This window comes from Hippoglossus hippoglossus, chromosome 14 (assembly GCF_009819705.1).
Source record: "Hippoglossus hippoglossus isolate fHipHip1 chromosome 14, fHipHip1.pri, whole genome shotgun sequence".
Classification (NCBI taxonomy): Eukaryota; Metazoa; Chordata; class Actinopteri; order Pleuronectiformes; family Pleuronectidae; genus Hippoglossus; species Hippoglossus hippoglossus.
The window spans coordinates 24,139,594-24,164,841 of NC_047164.1; the positions used below are offsets into that span (position 1 = coordinate 24,139,594).

General features: G+C 40.1%; 1 protein-coding gene across 27 annotated transcripts in view; it reads right to left on the reverse strand.

The window, feature by feature from the left end:
* The window catches only part of dlg2 (discs, large homolog 2 (Drosophila)), a 188,388-nt gene that overhangs the window by 13,200 nt on the left and 149,940 nt on the right, over positions 1 to 25,248 (reverse strand). For 18 of the 27 annotated variants that reach the window (XM_034605663.1, XM_034605673.1, XM_034605672.1 and 15 more), the window contains 8 exons: positions 22,778 to 22,947; positions 22,267 to 22,403; positions 20,927 to 21,071; positions 20,043 to 20,208; positions 17,365 to 17,424; positions 16,060 to 16,215; positions 10,112 to 10,268; positions 6,988 to 7,090 (listed from right to left, as the gene is read on the reverse strand). In XM_034605663.1, the coding sequence (XP_034461554.1) occupies positions 6,988 to 7,090; positions 10,112 to 10,268; positions 16,060 to 16,215; positions 17,365 to 17,424; positions 20,043 to 20,208; positions 20,927 to 21,071; positions 22,267 to 22,403; positions 22,778 to 22,947 (1,094 nt within the window). Of the gene's footprint in view, positions 1 to 1,832; positions 2,319 to 6,987; positions 7,091 to 10,111; positions 10,269 to 16,059; positions 16,216 to 17,364; positions 17,425 to 20,042; positions 20,209 to 20,926; positions 21,072 to 22,266; positions 22,404 to 22,777; positions 22,948 to 25,248 lie in introns of those variants that run through there. The other 9 variants (XM_034605680.1, XM_034605677.1, XM_034605681.1 and 6 more) reach the window with 7 other exon arrangements.

Sequence of the window (25,248 nt, forward strand, 5' to 3'; positions counted from 1 at the left end):
CTGAGCACCATAAAATCCATCATCAGAAAATGGAAAGAATATGGCACAACCGCAAACCTACCAAGACAAGGCCGTCCACCCAAACTGACAAGCCGGACAAGGAGAACATTAATCAGAGGAGCAACCAAGAGGCCCATGGTTACTCTGGAGGAGTTGCAGAGATCCACAGCTGAGGTGGGAGAATCTGTCCACAGGACAACTATTAGTCGTCTACTCCACAAATCTGGCCTTTATGGAAGAGTGGCAAGAAGAAAGCCGTTGTTGAAAGTGAACCATAAGAAATCCCGTTTGGAGTTTGCCAGAAGCCATGTGGGAGACACAGCAAACATGTGGAAGAAGGTGCTTGGCCTCAATGCAAAATGCTATGTGTGGCAGAAACCCAACACTGCCCATCACCCTGAGCACACCATCCCAACAGTGAAACATGGTGGTGGTAGCATCATGCTGTGGGGGTGCTTCTCTTCAGCAGGTACAGGGAAACTGGTCAGAATTGAGGGAAAGATGGGTGGAGCTAAATACAGGGCAATACTTGAAGAGAATCTGATGCAGTCTGCAAAAGACTTGAGACTGGGGCGGAGGTTCATCTTCCAGCAGGACAATGACCCTAAACATGCAGCCAGAGCTACAATGAAATGGTTTAGATCAAAGCATGTTAATGTCTTAAAATGGCCCAGTCAAAGCCCAGACCTAAATCCAATTGAGAATCTATGGCAAGACTTGAAAATTGCTGTACACAGACGGTCTCCATCCAATCTGACTGAGCTTCATCTTTTTTGCCAAGAAGAATGGACAAACCTTTCCATCTCTAGATGTGCAAAGCTGGTAGAGACATACCCCAAAATACTTGCAGCTGTAATTGCAGCAAAAGGGGGTTCTACCAAGTATTGACTCAGGGGGGGTGAATACTTATGCATCCAACAGATGACAACTTTTTTGTTCTCATTATTGTTTGTGTCACAATAAAAGGTATTTTGCACCTTCAAAGTACTATGCATGTTGTGTTGATCAAATGGGAAAAAGTCTATTTGAATTCCAGTTTGTAACAGTACAAAATGGGAAAAAGTCCAATGGGGGTGAATAATTATGCCACCATAATTATTACCACCCTGACACACGAATAGAATCATGTAGAGGGGATATATTTGAGACTGAAGCAGCTCTCTGTGCTGCCACGTTTATACTAATAATACACAAACACGTTGTTTCTTTTGTTTACAACAATGCACTTTGAATGAACCACCATGCAGTCAGTGGCATCTGATGCCATGGACTGAATCGCTCCGAGCAGAGTAACAGGATGAAAAGCTGTCACTCTGGTGACAAGTATGCTCTCCCTGACAGCACAGTTACTGTGATGATAAAACAAACTGATGTCTTGAGGCATGGCAAGCTTATCTGTCACTTACAGATTGTCCAGTAAACAGAGTTGAATTGACACAGCCAACTACTGACTGCACAACCTGTCTAGATATCAGGGCATGAAAAGAAAAGGAAAATATATCACGAAAGAAATTTAGCTCAAATCACCAAAATATGTTCTAATTTTACTGTATTTTCAGTATTGTTTTGCAAGAAACCATGTTTTACAGTTAGAAGCCTACAAGCTGCCACACTAGCTGGAAACTCTCACATGTCTTCTCAGATGCTTATGTGCCTTTAATCATAAGAGTTAGGCTACCAAAGACATGAAAGGGCTGAGCATATCAAATAAGGAACTTAAAACATCACTTATTCAGATATTTACCAGCAACAAAATGCAAAATCACAATCTATTTCAGAAACTTAAATTATTTTTTCTCTGCCAGTCTTAATCTAAAACACCTTTCACATACCTGTCTGCATGTTTACTTTGATGGTAAATCTTCTATGGCTGTGGTCTCTTCCTTACACTGTGTTCCCCTTGTGTTCCTTCTCTCTGTTCTCTACACACAGTCCATTTCTGTGACTGAGCCGAGTGCAGCACTAGGTAGTGAAAGGGAAACACCTCTCTCCCTCTCCCTCCTGTCATTGCTTATAGCAGCTCAGGGGCGGAGACAAGTGTAAACGGATGCACAAACAGGATAACTGTTTTTAAACCCCATTTACTTGAAAACCCTTCTCCCTTTTACTTATGTCTAACAATGTATAGACAGTTATATCATAAACATGTTGTTGGTTCTTAGCTAGTGATTAGAGAGGATGTTCTTGGCTTTGGTTGTAAAAATGGCCACTGGCTATTGTAGGTGTTCTTCAATTTTAGTTTTTCTGAAGCCACTTTTCCTAACTCCACACTAAAAGCTCATTCAGAACCATTAAGAGCCACAGACTTGCCACCATCAGACTATGTGAAAATTGTCTCACTGAGTGGAGCAGAGCAGGTTACTGACAGGATATTATATTATTATAGATTATAAAACACTGACAGAGGATCTTTCTTTTTGGCGTGTAATGAAACAACAGAAGATGAAACATATTCTGTTGTGCGTTAGCGCGTCATTTAGCTGCAAAGCTACAGTAGGTACAACAAGCTCTCTCTGCTCAAGCTGTTTAAACCATCTGAGGATCCCATTCTGAAGAGACATGAAATTAAGTTTACATCACCGCTACCATTTGACATCAGATGCCTCAACAAGGAGAAGCAGTTCCAGCGATTGCATTAGAGAGGTTAGTGTGAAATATGTGTTCAATAATTTAGTATGGACTTCGAAGGATATTATAAAAATTGAATTGACCCTTGAGAGGAAAAAGGTTCCTCATCCCTGCTTTCGCTCATCCGGCCTGTATCTACAGAACTGTCCAACTTCTGCTGCCAACTACTAAAGAAGAATACATTCTTCCTTAATCTAAAAGCATTTCAAGGTTCTGAAGGACTGAGTGTGATACAGCATCATGGCACCCAGCACTCTCTGTCTGCTCTTTCCTGTTTCTGAAGGCAAAGGTCTTATGGAATCTTTGCTTTTTAGATTTCCTTGCAGCAGCCATCACTTACGTTTCAGAAAAGAATATATTTAACCCAGGTGGTATCCAGGCATTCATGCAATGTAGTTTTGCTTTATTTTTTTGTGAGATATTCACAAGAATGAATAGGATTACTGGTGGGCAGTTTGCATTTAAACTGAGCTGCAACAGAAGAGTACTGTGTGGTAATAACCTCCTCAAAACACAGCACATTATAAAAAACACACTTTCACAGGGGAAGATGGGGGACAGAGTTTGGAAGGTCACAACCTGGGAGCACAGGAACAAAGGGTAAAGGGTTGAAACACTGTGGGGGAGTGAGAGTCAAACGGGTGGGGACAGGATCAGGTGTGCTTTGGTGGGAGTGAACAGGCTGTCTGTGATCACATTCACTCAGTGACTCTCACTTAGCCGAGCCCTGGTGAATAAGGCTTAAGCTCAGAGCAGCAACAGGTGCCAGTGGCACAGACCTGGAGCAGGAGCATGGGCCCGTCGTGGTGAGCAAAGAGCAAGTTCTGATGAGTAAGAAGAAAAAGCACTTGTTAGTCCCAGAGGAGTTCAGAGCCAAGTTAGCCATTTGTAAGATGTCACCTCAGAAGGGAGATTTGGGATTTCAAAATCATCCCTGAATTAAAAATACTCTTGTTTACAGACTGAATGTGATGCCATTCATTTTGGCTGAAGTCTGACGAAGGTTCTCAACATAAATCTGGAAATACTTATGAGCAGTATGAACTGCTTGAATCGAAGAGAAAACAACCTTGATTTGGACACCACTGATCTCAGTATAACAAGGTTTGGACAGTTTGTGAGTTTGTCACCTCAGAGACATTGAGAGGTCTTCAACCAAGAGTCACTGCGTTTGCAGCCCTAGAGTAGACACCGCTGTTGTTGACCCTAATCAGAGTAGGCATGCCACCACTCAGAGCTGTCTGATCCATTGCATGTTAACTCACAGAAGGTTTGCAGGCAGTCTGTGGTAGATCTGACTTGGCATGACCATGTCTGGCATGGACTATTTCAAATGACATGCTAATTTTACAGGGCAAAGAAACCACAAAAACAATATATTTATACAAACAGGATGCTGTTTTTTTCAATCAGACAATATAATTACTACTGTTTTAAGAAAATGTATCAGTAAAGAAACCGTAATTACTTGTAGAGTAGAAAGTACCAGAAAACACAACATGTGATCTCTGGCAACGGCACCATTTAAAGACAATGAAGTAGGAAAACAAATTTGGTGTGATTAAGCTGTGACGTATAATCCGCTCAATTCAAACTGCTTCCCATTATCATCCATTCAACAAATTGTGGAAACGCCCAGAGGCCAGCTTGGACAAACAGGTTTCTATATCTATTTTAGAGAATAGTAATTCATGATGTCTGCTGATGGATGCTTTAACTGAGGCTCCTGGTGCTTTTATTTTAAAGGTAGAATCAGACAAAAATGAAGTGTCACCTTGACACTTAAGGGGATAGTTTGGATTATTTGAAGTGGGGTCATATGAGGTACTCATCCATAGTCAGTTTATTACCTGCAGTAGATTTGAGTTGGCGTGGTCCCAGTTAGGAGATGGAGGCGGGCGTACGTAGTACTGAGTACTGCTGTGGATGGGGCCAGCAGCAATACCATCAAACAGCACTTTCCTTTGGCACTACATTCTTTCGACCAATGTACTTACGTATTCCTACACATAAGTGCACCTACTCTATGCACCATAGTAAGCTTCAGATAAGCTATTTAGGTCACAGTTCCAGTGATTTGAGGAAAAGAAGACAAAAGAAAATAAATTGAGTGGTTTTGACAGTGATGATGAGATGGAGTTCAGTGTGGGCACAAGAACGAGCCCAAGCCACCTGGGGTGCAGATGTGTGAACTGTGATCAACGCCCAAGGACCCAGAGAGCTACTGCTGCTATGAGTGGGACTTGTTCAGGATCTTTCTGAATGGAAGAATACCAGTGCCTCACATTATATCTGGCAGACCTTCAAATTTCTGAAGCTAAATTGGGAAAAAAAACTTCCCAGACCAGATGTTTGTAAACCAAACATTTAAAGGCAATAGTCTTATCAACATAGAGAACTTAGCTATATTTTAGCTGTTTATTTAGCCAACTAAGCTGGAATCCAAAAATCTAAAGCCACTGGTGGACTGATCTAACAGCAACCTCAATACATAAATGACCCACATTTCACCGTGCAGTGACGATATGAGGGATGAATCTCATTTCCACATATGTGTGGTCAACTGACTGATGATATATATTCTGTGATGGGATATAATGTCCCAATTTTGGACATAAAGAACATGCTTATAAAATTGTAGGGAATTTATTTGCCCTTCAGCAAGTGTAGATCGTTCTTTTAATCATGGTTTTAAATAATCCTCATCAGAAAAGTGAGGACTGCAAACAACATTACATAAGGACTGTCATTGCAAATAGACACAACTCAACAGAAGTTGGTGACCAAGTGACCTCTTTATCAGCCAAGAAAAACACCAACTCGCACCATCTTTAAAATCTTAACACAAGTGAAGTTCAGCTCTGTCTGGTGCAAACTGCTGATCTGCAGCTGCTACATAATTCAGTGGGCAGTGAATGCACTCATGTATAGGAATATAGAAGAACCATAGTTAAAAATGCAGTGCCAAAGAAGAGGGCAGATGAAGTGGTGAAGAGTATTCAAATGATAGTGTACACACTTAAACTGATTTTCCTTTTTTTTGGTGGCATTTTTTGAAGTGGCTAAAAGGCATTTTTTGCTGCTGGCTAAGTCCACAGATGTACCAAACTGGGAGCATGACCTCATAAATCTACGGCAGAAAATAAACAAACTACAGATAAGGACCAAATACAACCCAATTTCAGATAATCCAAACTATACCTTTAATTCAAATCTCATCTGAAAGAGAACTTTGTAAGAGTCCATTGGAGTCAAATCCCTGCCCTCATGTGAGGTGAAAAGAACACGGAGGGTACAGTATGTACGCAGCATATTATTGAAAATTTGTATCAGCCATTTCCAACAAATTGGAACAAACCATTTAGTATTTTATGAAAACTACATTTTTATGCCTCTGGCATTTTTACGCTGCTGGTTTTGGGTTGTTCTTCCATCCGTCCATCCCATACTAGTGAACGCTGTATCTCAAGAAGGCCTTGAGGGAGGTTCTTCAAATTTGCGACAGCACAGATTTTGGTGGTCAAATGTCACTGTGGCCACCCACAGCACAATTATTTCCATGTCAATGTGATATCTCCGGAACTCCTTGAGGGAGGTTCTTCACATTTGGCACAAACATTCACTTGGAACCAAGGATTAACTGATTTGAATTTGGAAGCCAAAGTTGTTGTGAATGTGATATGTCAGGAATGACCAAAGGTAATTTAATTACATTAAATTATAATCTGGCATAATTCACCTATGGATGACCTGATTAGAATTTGGTGGTCAAGGTCACTGTGACCTCTCAAAATACATGTTTGTCTTGTGAATAAGATATGTAAGGAAAACATTATGGGAATGTCTTCAAATTTTAATCAGTTGTATCTTGGACTCAAATATTCACCGATTAGAGTTTGGTGGTCAAAGGTCAACAGCCAAGATCACAGTGGCCTCACAAAACATGTTTTGGCCTCTTGAATGTAATATCTCAAGACGGCCATGAGGGCATTTCTTCAAATTTAAAGGTCACAGTGACCTTATATGAATCTAGAAAAGAAATGTGTAGACAGAAACTGCACTGTGGCTTAGGCATATAGTGGTAATTCTAGTTTTTTTCTTGTCTTCTTCTGAAAGTCTTCACTATATGTGGAGAGACAATCCTGTGGGCTGCTTTTACTGTGAATGTTGAACAGAACCTACATTCTTGAAAGAGCTTGGTAGTATTGACACATCACTTGTTCAGATAATAAATAAATAATAGTGTGGAGGGTGAAGAACACCAGTGTCACTATTGCCCTGTGTATTCCTTTACTGTTAAACAGGACATTTAAACCACAGGGCTACAGCTAGTACAGTCATTTGTTTGTCCTGACTCACCCTCTGGTCTGTACTGGGCAAAGATGGTGACCACCTGTCCAGCTCCTTTCAGTGCCGCTGCTGCTTGTTCATGTGTGGCCCCTCGTAGGTCAATGCCATTTACCTGTTTTAACAAGGTAGAAAATTCACAGGATTATTGTTATGGAATTTCTCTTTTATTCTCTTTTAAAGTACAATGAACAGCACATCACACCAGAACAAGTACATTGTATTCTTTAAACTGAACAACATATGCAATTCATTTTATTTTATTCTTTGTGCCTCCAGGCCAGTAACAGCTGTCACCAGAGGCATTAACGTTTCACATTGTCTGTCCATCTGTCCATTATCAATGAGCTCATTCTCATGAACACAATATCTCAGGAACACTTTGAGGGTATTTCTTCTGATTTGGCAAAAATGTTCACTTGGCCTCAAAGATACAATATTAGATTTTGGTGGTCAAAGGAACAGATCACCTGGAAGCAAATTTGCATTTCATCTCACAGACATCCAATTAGACTCTAGGAAATCAAATCTTTTAGACAAAAGTGTAATAAGAAATGACGACATTTATATATCCAAAAGGTCAAAGGTCAGCTTTGGTGCGACATCATATAATTCTGCAAATGATGTTTCTGGCCATTATTTAACACCACAACTCAGGAACAAGAAGGAAGGTTGTGACAATATGTCCTGACGTTTGACTGGTTTAATGGTGAATTGTATTTTGGACCTATTTATCCATTTCAGTATGACATTGTACTGATATTATGATGAGAATCATAATGCATCTTTCTGTGTGTTTATGAATGGATGCAACTAAACACAAACACTTCAGTCACACAATGATGATGATATTATTGGTGAATTGGATTCTCATGTTTAAAGACACTGATTACATGTGTTTTTCTCTGCATCTCACATTACAGTAACATAGTGTTCCCCTACGTCACATTATTGAGTTCCTGTACAAACCAGATCTATATTCCAAAAGAGGGAAATCAGAGAGGGTCATCCACTAACCAGAAGGTCGGTGGTTCAATCCCTGACTCCTACATTCTGTCCCGAGGCAGGATACTGAAGCCCTAATTGCTTCTGACCGCTGTGCTGGCAGTGATGGTGTAAAAAAGAAAAGGCATGGCATATAGAAGTGCTGTATGGATGTGTGTGTAAATGGGTGGAAGTGACTTGTACTGTGAAGTACTTTGAGTAGTCGATAAGACTGGAAAAGAGGTATATGAATACAGTCAATTCACCATTCACCATTACACGCCTCTGTGTTGTTTTGTGTGTAAGGGCAACTGAACACTGGCAACAGACTAACGAGCCCAAGTGTAAATTCAAAGAGCCACAGAATAGGGACATAGCGTGTGAAGAGACTGAAGAGTGTGTGCTCAATAGGTGGGAAGAGACAGGTCAAGTTATTGTTAGACTTCAAATCCAGGCCACTGTTGGAATGCTAACTGGCTGCCTTCACCAAGGCAGACCGTGGTGCTGATTGGATGCAAGTGAACAGCCAGATAGTGCCATGCTGATTAGATTTTCTCTGGGCTTTACAATAGCACAACACTAAAGTGGTATAAGAAAGAGTAATCTGTTGAACTGAGTGGCATCAGTGTGGGAGGCCAGCTATTACAATTAGCAATGATGAGGGAGAACGATCACTTCCTGCGTGCTACTGTCCACAGTGTAAACTGTTTATTACCTCAGTCAGTCATCATCATACCCTGATTATTGTTACTTGTTACACAGCACCCGTGAATACAGCCAACCAAACAATGCAGGAGGAGCAAAAGCTGCTGCTTTTACTGTTATGAGTGATATTTAGCATTATTCATGTTTGTTTATTGGACTCATTCAAAGTGATTGTAACAACCCTACCTCACAATTTCCTCTCATAACAAAAGACTGTCACCTTAAAACCAGGAGTATTCTTTCTATAACTGGGGCATCTTTTTAAAGAGAAATCATATTAATCACAGGATTTATTCTTAGAAGCTAAAATAAGGCCTGTTACGCTAAAATCTTCCACGGACTGAATCAGAGCACAATTATATTAGACGGAAGATTTGTGCTGTCATATGCTTAAACCAGTCTGTCAATCTGGTTGGTATCACCTTCATTTTTGAACGTTACAGTGAGCAAGTCTGATCACATCATGTGATATCAAGTTTTTGCCATTCCATGTAAGGAAAGGCTGCCCAGATGAAGTACAAAATCTTACATGTGCCTTTACGAAGAAGAAAACATGTTATATGAGGACTTCACTGGAGGTCATTAAAGATTTCCTTAACACAACACAACATCTAGACACAATTTAACACGTTAAACAATATCGCTGACTCTAAAGCTCTTTGAGGAAACTTAAAAATGACTAAACTGCGTTTCAGTAATTACATTGCAGGACTGTTTTTCTTTTTCTTTCTCTTTGAATGCCCAATTGCTGACTTTGCATATTTGAGTCTGTTTTGCATACAGTGATATCTCACCTATAACTTTAAAGATGATGACCCCTGGCCATTAATTTGATCAGTCCAAGACCCAAACATATTTAATTAACACTCTTTGTGTATATACAAGACACAAAAGTAGTAAAACCTCACATTTACCTAAAGCATTAATTGCTTACCCAAGTTGTTGCAGATACATTTTAAATAGTTGATTAATCAACAAATTGTTTCAGTTCCAAAAGAGCATATGTCTGTGATACCCAGGCCACAGTGGATTGTTGTTATACTGTATGTACTATTACGAACCACAGATATACTACACCTCTGTCATAATACTGGAGAAATGCAGGGATAGAAAAATAAAAGACCAGGTTGATGTGTGTGACCCTGAAACAGAATCTGGGCCAGTAGGACCATTACACTCTGTTAATATGCTGGGGAACACACAGGTTACAGGATTCCACTGTTTTGAAATTAGATCTATACCTGCAGTGACGGAAACTTTAGTTTATATTCATTTTATATTTTGGGTCTTTCCATATAAAGACTATTTATCACCAGGTAAGCAGATCTGTAATCTATAATTAATTTGAGCTGTCGTACATTGCTTCTCCAAATCCAGACAGTAATATGTGAGGTTATTCACTTCTTCGAACCTGTGTGTTGTGCTGAGGTGGTTGTTGTGCACTCACCGATAAGATCTGGTCGCCTCGCCGCAGCTCTCCACTCAGATCGGCGGGCCCTCCGGCCAGGATGAAGGACACAAAGATTCCCTCGCCATCCTCGCCACCCACAATATTGAAGCCGAGGCCTGTGGAGCCTTTGTGGAGCACGACCTTCCTGGGATCCCTGTACAAACAGTTCAGATAGTACATCAACTCGGGGGAGTCAGTGGGTCTCAACATCTTAAGCTCAGATGGTGGAGGACAGAGGAGTGGACAACGGTCGCACGGTGCGCTGATGGAAGCCTCAGTGATGCTTTTCTCAGGAAACAGAGCTCAAAGACTGCTGGAGCTCCACAGGGGGATGGTGCTCTACTTAGGATCACTTGTCCCCAATTCAGTTCTGACGGAGAGGGAACCTCATTGCTTTCTCACACTCACACACAGGCTCTTTGTTTTTCTCTCTCTTACACATGCCAGATAAATGCATAACACACATCAAATAATGCATCAAGGCACAGACTTGAAAATAAACATACTTCAGGGCCACAGACTCATTGCACCCCAGATGTAAATACTGTGTAGTTTAGCACTGAATCGGTGTCTACAGTGTACATGGAGATACAGTGGTAGGAGAGCAACCTACTGAATGATGCCAGGAGTGATTCTTCTCAGAGTCAAACAGGACTGGTATCTTGCAAACAGAAATCAGAAGATCTCAGATGTTGCTATTTTATACTTAAAAGTGTTTCAGAGGGCGACCAAGCACAGTATGATCATTAATGTATTAGCAGCACACTGCCATCTATTGGTGAATGAACTGAACATCAACTTCAGGCACAAATGAACATCAACTTCAGGCATGAAGAGGCAGAGTCATTGATGGTAGTGCGTACTAGAGCTCCTTTTCCTCGAGCCTTGTAGACTAAAAACTGTTTTCAAAACAAGAATTTGTCCTCTACTTCAGTATCTCATTTAGTTTCTCACTGTCAACAAATAAGCCCTGATATCCAGCATCACTTCAACACTTAGAGTTTCTGGCTTTAACACACACTTGGTGGTTTCAACTCTTCTCCAACAAGCCAAACATTTTTATGCTAAACTGGGAGATATTTTGAAATCTAATGAATGTAAACATTCATTAACACACAGATTCAGGCAATTCTAATGGAGCACAGAAACTGATCACAATCCCCCCCCCCCCCATCACCTTCAACCATCCTAGTTACAACCTTGACTAAAACATCTTCTGGTTACACAGCACTCCACTGAATGAACTGACATTTTGTCTATGTTATAAAAGGAAAAGACTAGAAGGCAGCAGAAAGCTCCTGTCTTCCTGGTGGATGAAGGAACCAGTCAAGCAAAGAGCAGTAGAGGCTTCATATGCAGAGAATGTATCTTTTCCATGTGTATATCGTTACTAGCCCATTGTCTGTGAATAACCGATCATCGCAAAACAGGCGTTTGGTGCCTGTTATCGTTGCATTTCCATACCATTTATATTTATAGTTGCATGCTTTACATTAGACACTTAATCAACCATCTACGGTGAATGTATGATCAATCATGGACCATTCTGCATGTGAATAATAAGTTTGGAAAAGATGAGATACAACAAAGTTAACTATAGTAGTACAACTTGTGAATGATATTTCTGAAAAATTCGTCTGAGCTCCTGTGTTTGTCAGAAATAGTCTTCTGAGTCCCAAAAAGATTCTTCATGTAGTTTTATAATTTCGTTTTAACTAGCAGAGCCATTTTGCCCATATGATGAGGCCATAGTCCTCATCTTAGCATTGAACCTACATCCTAATATAGCTCTCAAATTGTGGTATGCTGTAACCTTCATGATCATTTATTTCTCAAATAATTGACATTACAATCATAGCTTTGAAATAATAATAAATATAATAAAGAACTCTGATGAACATATTTTCCTATTATGACCAACTGGTCATTTGTTTTGATATATTAAACCTCCTTGCATTCAAGCTGGTTTGGAGTGTAGGTGAAATGTGGTGAGGCAGCAAGGTAAGAGTAAAGAGTTGATTCTTTGGTCCTAATAAAGAAGCCCAGGCAAGGCCTTTAGCTACAACATGGAATGAGAATACACAATTACTGTCACACAACACAAGCCAACAAGTGTCTGACAATGTTGTTTCATCTATCAGTTCAAAAAGTCAAGCTAGAAATGTTTGTTATTTGTATATTACAAACAGTAAATAGTTGTTTTGAAGGCAATAAACTGTTTTTTTTTTACAATGTGATACATGTGACAGAGGAGTGGTTGTTGAATTTTCCTATTATTGTTAGTATTATTCTTTATGATTTTACATCCCTATCAAACCGATCTCCTTGTAAAAGCCCTTTTACGCTGGTCAAAAAACCCACTAACACCCACCAACATCAGGCTTTTGTCTGAGCGCCTCAGTTGTTGCTGCATTTGTGACGTCAAACATGACGCATGAAGGAAAAGAAAAGAAAGGCAAACTGCTCTGGTAATGGAAAAGAAGTCAATAGGCTTTTTATAGTGGGTTTGCATGTGTTTAAAAAAACACTTACCTGCTAATTTAGGTGTAATAGAGGTATAAAATGTAACATGTATCTGTTCATCCAGCACAGGATTCACTGTGACATCTACCATGTGATTAAAAGTGAAATTACTATTCATAATAATGAATAACCATTCACAAGAGGTGAACACTTCAACTGCCACTACTACATCACTACTACTGAATACGTACTGTGCTCTATACACAGCCCCTCAAACAAATACAGTCAGATATGAGCACGATGCAAGGTGTGTGAATAAATGAGTTCATCAAATATTTTGTTACTGAAACAAATAATTCTAATGAAATCGCAGAAAGTTGAATCTTACAACTGAATAGTATCAGAGTGGAACTGTGATAATCCCAGGCTAAAAATATCTATTTCTATTGGGTTGCTTTATCTTGCATTACAAAGCTCAATTATCCACTGAGACGTTTAAAAGGTTGTTGCTCATCTAATTTAATGCCACAGTTCATTTTAAGCTCAGCTAGGCTTTGCCAAGGGCTCAGCTTGGCTGCTGAATGACTCGGTCTTCTAGCTGTCATACAGGCTCCTTATTTCATGACCCTTCAGTGCACCCTTGGTTGCCCACAATCTCAGAGATGTGATTCTCTCTTTATTGGATCAGTCACAGGAAATATGCGTTATAGCTCATTTTTGAAGTAGCAGTGTTACCATGGTAAAGACAATCTGGTTATCAGCTGGAATTGCTTTCACAATAAAAGTGTTTTGTTTCATTTATACAAGCAGAACAATACAATTATGCTCAGACATGGCAGGCAGCTACATGCTCTAACACACACATTTAATAACTAATAAAATTACTCAATACAGGACAATTATTCTAATTCAAACTATTTTTTTTATGAATGCATGTATAAGCACAGAGAGATCATACAGTATGTGGTTAGTGTTAGTGATGGTAGTAAAAGATTAAAGGTTAGGCTTGTATGAATGAGGTTAGTAAAAGCATCCAAATACAACAAACAAGGTGACTTGTTACCAGGCCACATGCAACACGACCAAACCACGAGTGAGGGTGCAGTCCATTTGTCTGAAATGGCCTCTGCTTCTCCCCCTCTCAGCTCCTCCTTGCATCTTTACAGTAAGAGGATGAAGGGATTGCATTCACCAAACGGGATGTGAAAGCACAGCATCTCATCTGCTGTATGACTGACAGTTTGAAGGAAAAGCACCTTAAGTCGTATGACTGCTGTTCCAATACTGACTATAGATCTACTGCTGTGTCAGGATGCAGGGCAAATAAATAACACAAATAAGCAATAGTATCTCCTAATTTGGGTTGTTTGTGAGAATCTGCATGTATCGTTTGTTACAACCTGTTTAGGCTCAGGCTGATATTGTGAGACTAATATTGCTGTATAGAACTATTCAGACCCCATTTTTTCTTTGGTGATCAAAATGTACTTGTAATGGAAAACAAAAAGAAAGAAAGTTTCAAAATTGTTATTTATTTATTATTATTTATATTATGTTCGCAGTCAATTGGTAATTATAGATCTAAGCTAACCAAAAATCCATGTGGGGTTCCTCTAGGGTCCATTCACGGGCATCTATATATAACATCAATATAATCCCCCTTATGGAATATTATAATGATATATCTCTGATCTGTTTGAATGGTATGATGCCTGCAGACCCCTCAGGTCAGATTTCTTTACTGTTCTCAGAATCTGAAACAGTCAGCTCATTTACATCTGGCCTTAAAAATCTATTTTTTGATGCAATATACCAGTAAATGACATATGTAACCACTTTAACTATTTATTCAGTTACTTAAAGGGGACATAGCATGCAAATTCCACTTTGTTAGTGCTTCTACAGGTTAATGTGGGTATCTGGCATGTCTACCAACCCAAAAACTCTGGGAAAAAAACACTTGCGTGTTTTGTTATGGTTCCTCTAAGTCAGAAACGTCATGCTTGAGTGACTCGAATGAGCTTCCTGGGTTTTGTGTCGTAACAAGGCACTGGAAGTCTCCCTACAACGCCACACAGCCAGCAGTGTGGAAGACTTCCGCAGTGTTCAGCACTACTGTAACACTGGCACACACACACAGAGCCCCCCCACTCGTTACGCCAGGTTTACACCGGACGCGGAAGCGCCGCTGCGAGGCAGCGCAGCGCCGTTCTCAAGCGCGCAGCCGCCTGGCTGTTCACACGGGACGCGCATTTCTCCGCGCTGGTCAGCCCCATAGACTGTATATATAAGGTCAGCCCGCGATTCTGCTTTCTCCGCTTGTTGTTGTACCCGTTGAATGTCGGGGTTCGGGGGTAAATGATGGTCTTCATAGCCCCCCCCACCCCTCTCTTTCTCTCTCTGTCTGTCTGCTTGTGTGCTTGTAGTGGATGGGCAGAGGGGGACATTTAATTATGTGATTGGGAAAATTAAAACTCCAGGACAACAGAAGGGGAATACAAAGTATGGGATGCATATTTGATAATTTATATCATATAAAATATGTAATTTATATTGTTTAAAATCATGGGGGGAGAGGGGGGAGGTGGCTCATTAGCATTTAAAGGAACAGGCACTCAAAACAGGTCACTCTGTGGAGGGCTGTTTTATACAGGGTAAAAAGGGTGCTGTTTGAAATGATCCTTGTGGTATTTTGACCAAAGTATGTTACAGACATTTCATTAAGACCCCAAGGAACCATATCAACTTGTGGTAAAATGGGCATGCTATGTCCCCTTTAATATTAAATTCAGTTTTATTGTTTAATGTCTTATATCAAATGTTTTAATTATCCAACACCTCCGTAAAACCCTTTGAATTTCCTGGGGCCTGAATGGTGCTAATAATCATCTTGCCTTAAGTACAGTAACAATCATGCAATAATATCAGTATTGCTGTAATGGTGCTGTTTCCACAGCAGCTGGCACTTAATGCTCTTTTCCATCAGATCAGCTCCACATTAAAGTCTCTACTGTTAAACACATTGAAAGGACTGGAAGATTATACCATGGAATTATGGGAAGAAGCTGAATTACCTGAATGGAAAGCACCTAATGGTTATACTCCATTCAAAGAAGCCCATTACCTGCATATTGTAATTTCCTTCTCGTGTATCACTTCCCTTCGTAATGATAGTGAATGTAACTTAAGACCTACAGCCAGAGGTGTGGCACAGCTGCTTAACATGACTTAATTCTTACACACCACTTTAGTTCTTTTGTGACTGGCATTGAGTTCCTCTGTCTGTGCTACAAACCAAACTTTGATTGAAAGTAAAAATGTTAAAAACTCAAGACTCGAAAGAAGTGCAGAAAGACGTTGTTGCCAGGGGCTTGAAGGAGGGTGCAAGCAACCGAATTCATGAGAAAATATGGGAATATGGCATGCCATCTACACGGTGGGATGGGATGGGACAGTGGCGGAGTGCAGAGAGGTGGTGGTACCTGTGGATGTCCGAGTCAGGGAACAGGCCTAAGTGATAGTTTGGGAGGGGGGCGGAGTGTAGGAGGCTTTTGTCGCACTCCACTGGGGAATAGTGTCGGGGGGAGGGAGCTTTGTCACATAGTTTGTTCACAGTGCTGTAAACTGGCTCAGGATGCCTACAGTGGAGTGAGAGACAAGAGCAGAGGTTAGTGTCCAAAGACCGAGGTGGGGGTGAACCGACTGGGATACACACAAGTGACAATGAGGCATAATGACGAAGGACAGGAGGAATAAAAAATAAATAAAGAAGCATTGGATGTGGTGGAGGTGGAGAAGCCACTGGTACATGAACAAGTCACCACCTTCTTTAATGGTCAGAGAGCAACAAAAGGCCTGAGTGTGATGGACTGAGCAGGGCTGTGCTTTATTGCTCATAAAGTCAACTCTTTAATTAATAATAATATAATATCATATAATAATAATGTAATAAAGTGTGTGTGTGTTCTTTCTCAGATGTTATATAGTCTTGCTTTAAATAGATTATGTGATACAGTGATTTATTGGAGACACTTTTTAAGAACAAACTTGAAATTTCTAATGTGAACAGTGAGTAATCTGTTTTCTACAAGCATGCATGATAACTATTTGAAAACTCATTATTCATTGATGTTTGAAAATGAGAAAGTTGATCTCTGAGAAGAAACAAGAAAGAGAGAAGAAAGGCAACTTCAGAATATTTACAAACCATTTGGTCAGGCAAAAACAAAATGAAAAGACGTCATGCTTAAAAGCCGCTGTGATGACAGGTGCATGGTCGACTGATTCAGCTGATGAACAACAGCTGATGGCTGATGTGTGATCCTGATATTACTTTGTTCTTTTTAAATGTTGCATCTCATAAAAAAAACACAATTTGATAATAGTAACAAATTAGCCTCAATTCCCGAAGTTGATGGTACATTTATTTAACACTTGTGTATTACACTGCTAAACGCAGTAAAGCATTTAAAAATAAAAATAAAACATGTGCATTGTCTCCGTTTGCTTAAGTAGATCTGTACTCTTCTTATTATTTTGAATAATACATCCACAACATATAAAAAAAACTTTTACTTTAAGGCCTGCAGACTGTTTTCAGTTTTGTGATTGTTAATCAGCCAATACCGATTATCTGAAATGCCAGATACCAGCCAGATTCATCAGCTGTGAGTTTAATCTGTGTAACACGAGAAATTTACAATGATCCCTTGCAAGAAAAAAGAAAAAATGCTGTAACAAACATGCAAGTGCATGCAGTAGGCGACGGAGCACAGTAAATACCTCACCTCAACTGGAAGTGCTGGGAATCAAACCTGAGACCCTCCCCATCATCTAGCGAAGGATTTCTAATAAGATGGAAAGAGTAAACTTTTGATAACCAACCACTGAAAACCTTCCTATCATGAAATGCTGCAATCTATTTAAATGTATTCCCCTTATTTCTATTAAACATTAAGACACGGATCAAAGAAACACTTGGAGGCGTGTTACACACAACAAACCAAGACAACTGAAAACAGAAAAAGAAACAACCTTGAAATAGTGATGTGAATGTTGCATGCCAGAGATTTGTCATCGACCACATCATCACAGAACATCATATTGTGCATTATGTTCGCTCTTACACAGTACGCCCGCATGGAGATGCAGAGCTAATCTGCTGAGGATGCATCGCATATTCATATTGTTCGCTCAACATTGAGTAAACTCTGTGTGTGCATCCCTGCTGTTTGTGACCCGACGTGGATTCAAGTGTGTTTACTGGAGCATGCAGGAGTCATTTATACATAATGTGTGTGTTTGAGAAACTCATGTGTGTGTGTTAGTGTAGTGAGACTGTAATGTGAGTCTTGTAGTCGTACTACTGCAGACAATTAAGAGTAGATGGCTGTGTAGACAGTGTGTAGGTCTATACACACACACACACACTTAAGCATGAAGAGTTTCACATGGACTGGTGATTGTGGCATGACGTCACTGTTTGGCCTGCTTTACATACTGCAGCACGACAACAATAACAACAACACTGCAATACTGGTCTTGTCCTTGTCCTCCTACAGCTCTCTCTCTCTCTCTCTCTCTCTCTCTCTCTCCCTCTCTCTGAAACTCTGTCCCTTCTCGCCGACTTATTACAGAATGTGAAGATCCACTTGGCTTTGTACTATCCACACTGTGTGTTCTCACTGTATGTGTGGAACACAGTGCACAGTGCTACACTGCACGGTAATCTCAGAGGCTATTAGTGATGCACCTTCTGCAAGAGCAAACAGTAAACCTCTTATCTCCAAAGAGAATGGACGACTAATCCTTCACTCAACTCAGGGGTCCTTCAGTTATCCTCTGAAACGAGCTTTTGTTCTCACTCTGCTGCAATACTTGCTAAATGCAATATGACAACACAGCATAAATATCAGCACAGCACGCAACAATGGCCTAATCTAACAGCCCTTCCTCAAATGCTGTGACATACGAAATAGACCAGCTGAGACGGCCACTCACACCAAACCTTCCATGTGACAAGCCGCACAAGGAGCATCCAACTGCGGAAACATTTGCTGACCAGACAAACAAAAGCTTTACTCTTAGATCTGACTGGATCAGTTATTTAGCCCATTTTGTCCCGAGCCTTATGGCAGCTTGCTTTGGGATTAGGTGTTAGGGTAACTGAGGTGGGGCGTTGCTAATGATTGGCTGTGATTCTGTCCTAGAAGACATGTTAAGCTTTCTGCTGTTTGGACTGGGAGCAGCTGACGAAAGAGGTAGAAAGATACAGCAGGCAATCTAAAAAGACAGAGGGATTAAACAGAGCTGGAGCATTCAGAGATTGTGCACTTCGAGAGCCTGATTTAGTTTCCACTTCCACTGCTAACTAAGAATAAAAAAGATCAAAGCTTTTATTTGTATTGAATATTTCTGCAAAAATATGAATACCAACATTAATGATCCTTTAGAACTTTGTTGGACTGTACACTCTTACTGCTGTCAAAAATGCTGTAATGCATAGTTTTTAAGTTCTCATATCTGACTTATGCCACTGGTTAATAGCATTTTCACACACACACACACACACACACACACACACACACACTCAAACAACACACACACACACCACTGCTCGGTGTGCAGTTTCACTTTTCTGCACTGCTTCATGAAAACTGTTTTTTGTTGCACCACCTCTTGTGTTGCTCCTAACGAGTGTGGCTTATCTTTACAGATGTGCCAGAGAGATTCCAAACAGACACACCAAGTTCCAACAATGGGTATGGGCCATGATTCAGCTTGAGTCATGTGAAAATCCATAAGAAAACACAGATGAAACAGCAAGAAGACTTCTGATGCCGTCCCACAGTAGCAGGCAAGAGGGGCAGATCCCCTTTTACAACATTACAAAAGCCTTTCTAAAGAACAGCTTGAGCCACCAACAATAAAACACTACAGAACTATGGCTCTGTTATGTTGAATTGTAGTTAGTTGAAACTCGGAGCAGACGTAAGTGACAACGGCACCAAACAACAAGAAATCATAAAAAAAGACATTCAGCTGCAAACACAACACAGCAAAACATAAATGCTGGACTGCAGCAGACCAGTGGTTTTCAAATAGCTGTTTCTGTGGACCCTGTATTTCATAAATATGTGATTGATTAAATATGATGAGAATATAATGTTGCAGACCCTTGATGGGGATCAAGGGAGCATTTTTATCCACCCAGAACTTTTTTTTGAGGGGCCATCTTTGAAAAACACTGAACAGAGACACAGACTTTGGGATTAGTGGGATTATACAAAAATAGCAGGTGATCTTTTCAAATTGCAACATCACTCCCCTTGGAGTTTTGATTGCTTTTTGAATTGTAACACGAACACAAATCAGTCGGGATGAGGAGGAGACAGGAGGAGACAGGAGGAGCAGGGTAGACAACGCTTCTACCTGTAGTTCTAGTTGTCTGGTAGGAGGTAATTACCGTAAAAAGGAAAAACCATCCAACCTGTTTATATCCTCTTCCCCCAGTAAGTGCTTAGGGAGGGGGGAATAACTCCCTGGGGAGATGGGGGGGAGACCGGACTTGTACTCCAGAGTTCCACTGTTGATGGGGGAAGAGATATGATTTTCCATGGCTGGAGAGAAGGCTGTGGGGGTAGAGTGAGAAGGAGTAAAATAAATTATTTTGGGATTAATATCTGCATTTATATCAAAGTTTTCTGTAACATAAAAAACAGACTTTTATCAAGAAGAAATAATAAAGTGTGTAAACAAAACTCTGACGGTTCAGCTTTTGTCCAAAGAGATTTCATATGTGAATTACACAGTAAAGATAAAGTGAGGGTTATAAAAAGAATTCTACATGTTCACAGGAATGTGTAATTCCAAGTAAATGAAAGCGCTCGAGGCTGATGGTTGTTTTAGTGGGTTTAACAGTACATTTACAGTAATGTTCAGTGTGGGTGCTCTCATCACCCCAGCAGGCAGCGGCACTGGGTGAAAACACTCCACAGTGGAGAGCTAATGTGCACATAAATCCATAGTACACTAGCAATGAGTTCAAAGGAGATTGATTATTGGATTTACATCCATTAAGTGGCTAAAACACAACATCACATGTGCTCTGTGTCTGCCTGACATGTAGGTAAGAATAGTATGTGAGCCATAGCAACTTTATAAAGTAAATCTGGAGTGTGTGCACTGAACTTTGAATCACGGAGCTTGAACTTAAGGTTTTGCGAAAGAGGTTGATTCCCAGTCGTGCTCTGAGATATGGTTTCTGCTACAACTTTCTCTTCAACATAGTCAAACTTTTCTAAAAACAGACGACAAATCAACTGATAAATACAAGAGACGGTGACTTACAGTGTGTGATATCAGGAGGCCCATAGGGATCTGATAGGTAGACATTGGTGGGCTTTCCCACCTTTAGGTAGACCACATCCGACGTGTTCTTCAAAATGGTCACAGCCTCTTCATGAGACACTTCCTCCAGACTGTAATTGTTCACCTGTCCAGACAACGAGAAGTCTCTGTGTGTTTAGTTAGTCGCTTTAAACGCTGCCCCGTGATCCCTTCCTGCTCACTTCAGCCTAGCTGCTCCCTGCCTCCAGGGGACTGGATTATGACAGATGGTGAGAACACGACAGTAGGAAGGTAATTAAATTAAGTGCTGGTCAAGACGGATGCCCTCCTCAAGAGGAAGCTTGCTGTTAAAGTACTGAGCCGCTAGGTTTCTACATTGTTGCTGTCATTTAGTTTGAATGTTTACAGCCGCAAACACACTAACAAATTAATGTCCCATAAAAAGTATTACTTTATTCATGGGATTACCATTAGTCTCAATGGTATCAGTCTGTATAATTGAATAATTTGTCTTGACAGGACACAGATTAGATCAGTGTCCTTGAATTTTTCATTCAACTCTCATATTTGAATTCTCAGAACATGAGTGTGTCTTTCCATATCACATCTCTTCAACAATGTCACCTACACATATTGCAGTGGCAAGGAAAACAATGTGAGCTCTTTGGAATAACATGGATTAATGCAATATGTAATAAAACATGATTTGATCTTCTTCAGACAAGACCAACAAGAAATTATAACCATTCAAGTCTTTACTAGAGCTGTGTGTTCTCCACAATCACTTTAATCTCAGTTTGATCAGTTCACAAAACATTTTCCCAGAGTTGTGGAGAGTTAAGGTGCGCTTTAGTAAACTTCATGCTTCGGTTTGTTTTGGTAATCAGCAGTTTCCTCCATGATATTGAGCTATGGAGTCATGAACAGAGATGTTATCAAGCTCCAGTGAGTCCTTTAAGCCTGTTACTCTTTTTACTCTCATTGACCATTCTGTGTTGAGCCTCCATTTACTGTAGTTCTTATTGTGTTTGTTAGGGTTATTCAAGAACAATACAATGGTGTATGTGATTACAGTAGATTGTTTGTTCATAATCGTCACCAAGGTGAAGACCTAAGGAGGATCTTGATTTTAAGAGAAATTATATTGTATCCACCATAAGATGTGTAATTGCACTTTTTCTTGCCACTGTGGTATGACATGTCATAATCTTATATGAGATTCAACTTTATGTACATTTGTTGTGTAGTTTATGTAACTGGAAACAACCTGTGTATCAAAACCATCTTCCAAAGGCTAAGAATGGGACTCATGTGACATTGCCAGCATACCAGGTACCCACCATTAACAATCTGTCTCCAACTTGTAGCCGCCCATCCTTCTGTGCTGCCCCACCTTCAATGATTTTGGTGACATATATGCTGTTGTCACCAGGGATGTGCTGGTTTCCAACTCCACCTGCAATACTGAAGCCAAGCCCTGTGTGTGTGTTTGTGTACATAAAAGCAGCTGGTTAGTGTCTGGGTTAGGTGTCTGATAGACATTAGGCATGAGGCAAAAACACATTTACAAGATGACATGCATCATGACATACCAGCATATGGATCCACATATCTTTTATAATTAGAATGTTTTTATGTAAATATGTTTACCACCTGCTGTAGTGCTTTCTTTGTGTTTTGAAGAAGCTTTAAATGTGATCTAAGAATGTTTAGTTGTGATTGATATGAATTACTTCCCTCACAGGTAACTTTCATTAGCAGTAATAGCTTCCCTTGCAACATTGTGTGAGCATCTATGTGTGTGTGTGTGTGTGTGTGTGCGTGTGTGCGTGCGTGTGTGTTTGAGCACACCTTTTGGTCCTTTGATGAGTTTGATCTCAATGATGGTCTCTAACATTGGCCTCCGGCGCCGTACATATAGTCGGACAATAGAACCTGCAACCTTCAGGGCCTCTACTGCCTTACTGTGAGAAACCTCAGACACGTCTGTATCATTCACCCGCAGGATGCAGTCGTTTACTCTGGAAAAGAAACAGGGGGGAATTGGGTTGATCATGATAATTCAAAATAAAGATCAAGGCTGCACTCACATTTCATACTTTAAAAACTGACAGCATGTTAAAGTGTGATGGGAGTGTGTGCAAGGCAGATGTACAGCAGCATTAGAAAACATTTTGAGAATCAAACTCTTACATATTTAGTTGTAGATCAAAAATAGTAAAATCTTCAGCTTTGATTAAATCACACAATATTAATTTTACCACAATTAAGATGAAAGATTTTGACAAAACCATGAAAAATGTATTATTATCTAGAAAGCAACTTAGAAACACACAAATACGGAATGGATTGAATTAAACAAGTCACAACTTTTGTGGAAACAACTAACATGCTCTCAGTCAAGAGAGAGTTCACACACACACAAACACACACAGTCACATCTGGCTACAGATGTGACTGTGTGTGCTTGTTGGCAGTAGATCATGGTGACCCATGTGTCTCGACACCGCTTTTGGATTGCAGCCAACATTGTGCATATTAAAGACTTATGTCTGTGATAAGTGACAACGTGGGTTAGACTGTGAGTGGGTGTGTGCATGTGGGTGGGCACACAAGTGTGTGATAATCAGAGTCAGCAAGCGGCTCAGTTTGAAATCCCATGAGGTGTCGACCAAAACATTCATGCCCTGGGACTCAAGGACACAAGTCTCCTGGGGGTGCTCACAGCAACAGCTGTGACCCAATGGGCACACACACACACACACACACACACACACACACACACACACACACACACACACACACACACACACACACGTAAATGATGTTCTCCCTTTGCCTCTCGCCCTGTCACTCTTCATCCAGCTCCTTCGCTGCATCATCATGTTTTGTACCAGTAACCTTCAGACAGTACCAATATAGCAAGGTATTTATGTAGCTTTTTTCCTATCTTTATTCAAGAGCGTGGTCTTTCAGTTTGAGCGCATGACTTGTTGAATTTATGTTCAGATTGTGTATTACTTTTCATCAAAACCCTGCCCTTGCACTCAAATAGCCCCAAAAAGCTCCATAGGTATTATAAAAATGACTGTAGCCAGACAATACATCTCCACTTTATCCCGCTGTACAAACATGAGTCCACACCCACATCCTGGTGCAGGCATCTTGCACTGGAGTCAATTCGAGTCTAGTCGTGATGTGACGCTGCTGCATCAAGGTCCTGCCAATATACTTGACCAGCAAATCATGAGTCAGTCTTAATAGTAAATCATGATGTCTCAACTAATTAAACTCAGCAGAAACATCAACACTTAAACAGACTGTACAACATTGATATATTATTAGTTGTATCTTCAAAGTAGTGTCGGTCCACTACATTGAAGTAAAAAAAAGATTGGCCAACAACATTGTTTCTGATCACAATCATGAATGTAGATTGTTACCATCTGACCAGAGATACAATGTTCCAAGATTTAATAAGGTGAGACTAAAAAACTCCTTTGAGCACCAGTCAATCCTAAAATGAAATATGGAACTTAATCCCAGACCAAATGTACGTTAAATTGCCTTGAGCATTATTTCCTTTGTTTTATAATGTTAAATGTTTGTAGCATTGTCTTTTGTGTTAACTTTTTGTGATATTGATGTTATGTTAAATGTTTTTGTTTCCTGTCTTGATTTATGTTGCCTGCGATGTTATTAAAGGAGCTGCTGTATGATACTAAATAGATTTCAAATGCGTTCTGACAATAAAGTATCATCATCATCATCATCATCATCATCATCATTTCTACTAATTCCAGAGATCTCTGTCTGCCTGTGGAACGCATTTCTAAAGAACCGTTCATGTGTATTGTTAAGGACACAAGGAAGTGCAGTGTCAGATTTAGTATAATTTGGACACCCGATACATTCAATACTAATAAACTTAAAGTTGTACCCTGCAGCATATTATCAAATTGTACAGTTAACTAGTGCAGTGCCCATTGTAAACCTGCCAGTTTGGAATGGGCCATTTGCTTGGCCTGTGGTAAAACTCTGGAGCTACTTCAGAATTATTTCTTGTCGTTAGTGATTCCTCCTCAAACAGCTCTACAATAAACTGTCACTTTGTAATTGTTAGTCTGCTGGAGGTTGTGAGTATTATATTTACAGTCTGTATTGCAGAGTGAAGTTAGATAACTTTAGGTTCATCCAACCCGGTTTCTGCAATTAAGATTTTATTGTCACTGTTTTTCATAAAATGAAACTGAATTTTCTTTATTACTATTCACGTATGTAGCTTATATGTAGGTTTGAATCAGTAGCTTTTTTGCACATTG